Source organism: Cucumis sativus, chromosome 2 (genome assembly GCF_000004075.3).
Source record: "Cucumis sativus cultivar 9930 chromosome 2, Cucumber_9930_V3, whole genome shotgun sequence".
Lineage (NCBI taxonomy): Eukaryota > Viridiplantae > Streptophyta > Magnoliopsida > Cucurbitales > Cucurbitaceae > Cucumis > Cucumis sativus.
In genome coordinates, this window is record NC_026656.2 from 12854577 (window position 1) to 12857505 (window position 2929).

The following is a 2929-nucleotide window of genomic DNA, read 5'->3' on the forward strand; positions in this document are numbered from 1 at the left end:
AAGTAATGTGTTTTATATTTGTTAAGGATAAACAAGAATACTTTTATCAACATTTTCTTTAATATAAATAAGTCAAGATGAAATAAGTCGATCAATCTATAATAATGACTACCTAATTATGATTTAATATCTTATGAACTTTCGTAACATCACATGTCAGAGTCAAAGTTTATATAGATTAATTGTAATCGACATGGACTTTAATTTTATGATTGAGATGAAATGTTTGATCTTTCTATTTTAACGTCTTCTAGACAACTTTTAATTTAAGATATAAAATGTGTAATATTATTTAATTCATATTTTATAATAGGGAAAATAAAAATAAAAGCATGCTTAATAATGTGACATTAAACTACATGTTTATAATTTAAATAATACAAAAAATATAATATGCCAGCATGAACTACTTGGAAACCCACATGAAAGAACTTATTCGCTTCAATATTTATTTATCAGTTTGATAGTTATTTTGTTTACACATTTTTTATGATTCTAATTTTCATCTTTTTATTAACTATACTTTATACGTACATATAATTTTCAAAACTTTGGAAGGACTTTTGAAATAGGATTAAAAACGCAAACAACAAAACACAAAGAGATAGTCGTTGGTGATAAATAATTTGATGTAGTATTATCACATTAGAACTCGAGTGTTGTAATAAAATAAAACTTTTACTAGAAGAAAAATTATACGATGGAGTTTTGCACAATTTTAACCATTAGAAAAATTATATTACAATAAAGTTTTACACATTGTAATTGTCTCGTAATATTTGTTGGAGGTAGATTCCGTAACATGCATGAATCTTAATTACTATTCAATACAAATTTGAGATATTGTTACATTTTTTTTTCTTTCGTTTTTCGAATAATACATAACTAGCTACTAATTGCATTGTGATGATGCCTTTGGATTAATTTTTTTTGACATTTTTTAATATCTAGGGTAGTAGGCAAGTACAAAAATATATTGCAAGAGTGTATAATAAATTTTTAATTCTTTTAGATGTTAGATTTGACAAATTTAAAAAATTTAACGAGTTGAGCATTTAACGTTTGTGATTTAATTATACTAATTTAATAAGAATCTATTTGATCCAATTCTAAAACTAAGACACTAAAAATTTAATTTAATAAAAAAATCAATCACAACCTTAGTCGTTTATCTTTTCAAGCTTTTAACCACGTTTGATAGGTAATTGAATTTTTATTTTTAAAACAACTCTAAGAATTTTTAAAAAAACATCTAAAACTTTAAAGTTTTTGGTTTTTCAAAATTTTAAATTAGATCATATATTACAAAAAAATCCGTCAACTCTTGTAAAGATATACTCAAAGAAAAAAAAATGAAATTTCTAACCTATTTAACAAAAAATTTAAAATTTTAAAACAATCCTTATGTTAAAATACCATTTGGTTCTTAATTTTTTATTAGTATATCTACCTTTCTATTATGTTGTAAAAGAATTGTGAAACATAAGACATAAACAATAAAAAGTTACTAATGTAAATATAACACTTTAAAAAATCATTTAGTCTTTCTAATTTGAATAGAATATAATAAAATAAACATTAGAGTCTATAAATCGAAATGATTATATGAATTATAGATATGAAGAGATATATTTTTTTTTTTTGATAGAATTTGAAATTTAGAAATATGATATATTATCGTAAAATTGAGATATCAACCAAAAGAAAAAACAAAGAAAGTAAATATGTTGAATATGAAGGGCAATTTGGTACAGTTGTACTTATTAAGGCTCCTTCAAATCCCCAAAACGAAACAACCCCGCAAACGCACTACAAGAAAAAGCGCTTTTATCGTTTCTCCTTTTTGCAATCACCTTCACCGGAGAAAACCAATATGTCACCGGAGACCTCAAAAAGCCACAAGATCCGTCGCATTGTCCGCCTCCGTCAAATGCTTCAACACTGGCGCAAGAAAGCACGTGCAGCTGCTTGTACAGCACCGCCATCCGACGTTCCCGCCGGTCACATCGCCGTCTGCGTCGGCACCGGCTGTCGTCGATTCATCGTCCGCACAACCTTCCTTAACCATCCGATCTTCCTTAAGTTACTCTCACAAGCGGAAGAAGAATACGGCTTCGAAACCCGAGGTCCTCTGGCTCTTCCCTGTGACGAATCGGTCTTTGAAGAGGTTCTCCGAGTCGTCGCTCACTCTGAGTTGAGTAACTCATCGCGAACTTCCAATCTTAAGGATTTAACAAGGCGATGCGATGAAGATGTTAGAAGTAAAAACCTCGAGTTCTTAGGCGAATCGAGACCTTTACTCTATGGATTTTCCGATAATAAATCCGTTTGTTGAAGAGTTGTTGAGGTGAGTTGCCGCCGAGTCGACTCGGAGGATCGATGAATCGAGTTGCGCTGAGTGGATAAACCTCTTCTCTTTTACTTTATGTGCTAACAAATATCATAGCCGTAAAATTATCGGTTTATATTGAAGCTACGGGTCCTCCTTCGGTCAGATTTGGCCGGAGAGACGGCCATTAACGGCAAGTCTGTCGGCGTGGAATCGGAGGTTCGTTTTTTTTTTTTAAATTCCTCTTTTCTTTCATAGCTTGTAAATGCCCTAATGAGAGGCTTCCATTAACTTTTCTTAGTAGAAATTAATTGAAGAAAATTATACATCAAATCTTCCTTCATACCATAGTTCATAATTTCGATTTTTAAGATGATACTTAATAAGTTTGAGCATTCAAAATATTCCAAAGTTCAATTTTTTAAAAATATTTTCAAATACACAATTCATTTTCTCTCCTGAACCACCTAAATTTGAGTAGAAAATATCACAATTTATACGTGGTAGATATAGTATTAGTTAATTGTGACATTTTATCTATATATTTTTGGTTGATTTTGTTATATTTAAAATAATTTATTTAAGTTTTAATACATTTTT

General features: G+C 29.3%; 1 protein-coding gene across 1 annotated transcript; it reads left to right on the plus strand.

Annotated features, from left to right (window-relative positions):
* Positions 1-1774: 1774 nt before the first annotated feature.
* On the plus strand, positions 1775-2672 carry LOC101222974 (auxin-induced protein X10A). The gene has a single exon (XM_004147008.3). The coding sequence runs from the start codon at positions 1874-1876 to the stop codon at positions 2333-2335; it is 462 nt and encodes a 153-aa protein (XP_004147056.1). The 5' UTR covers positions 1775-1873; the 3' UTR covers positions 2336-2672.
* The last annotated feature ends 257 nt before the right edge of the window (positions 2673-2929 follow it).

Excerpts from the sequence above, each read along its gene's own strand:
- LOC101222974 (XM_004147008.3), top strand. The coding sequence starts at position 1,874 with ATGTCACCGGAGACCTCAAAAAGCCACAAGATCCGTCGCATTGTCCGC.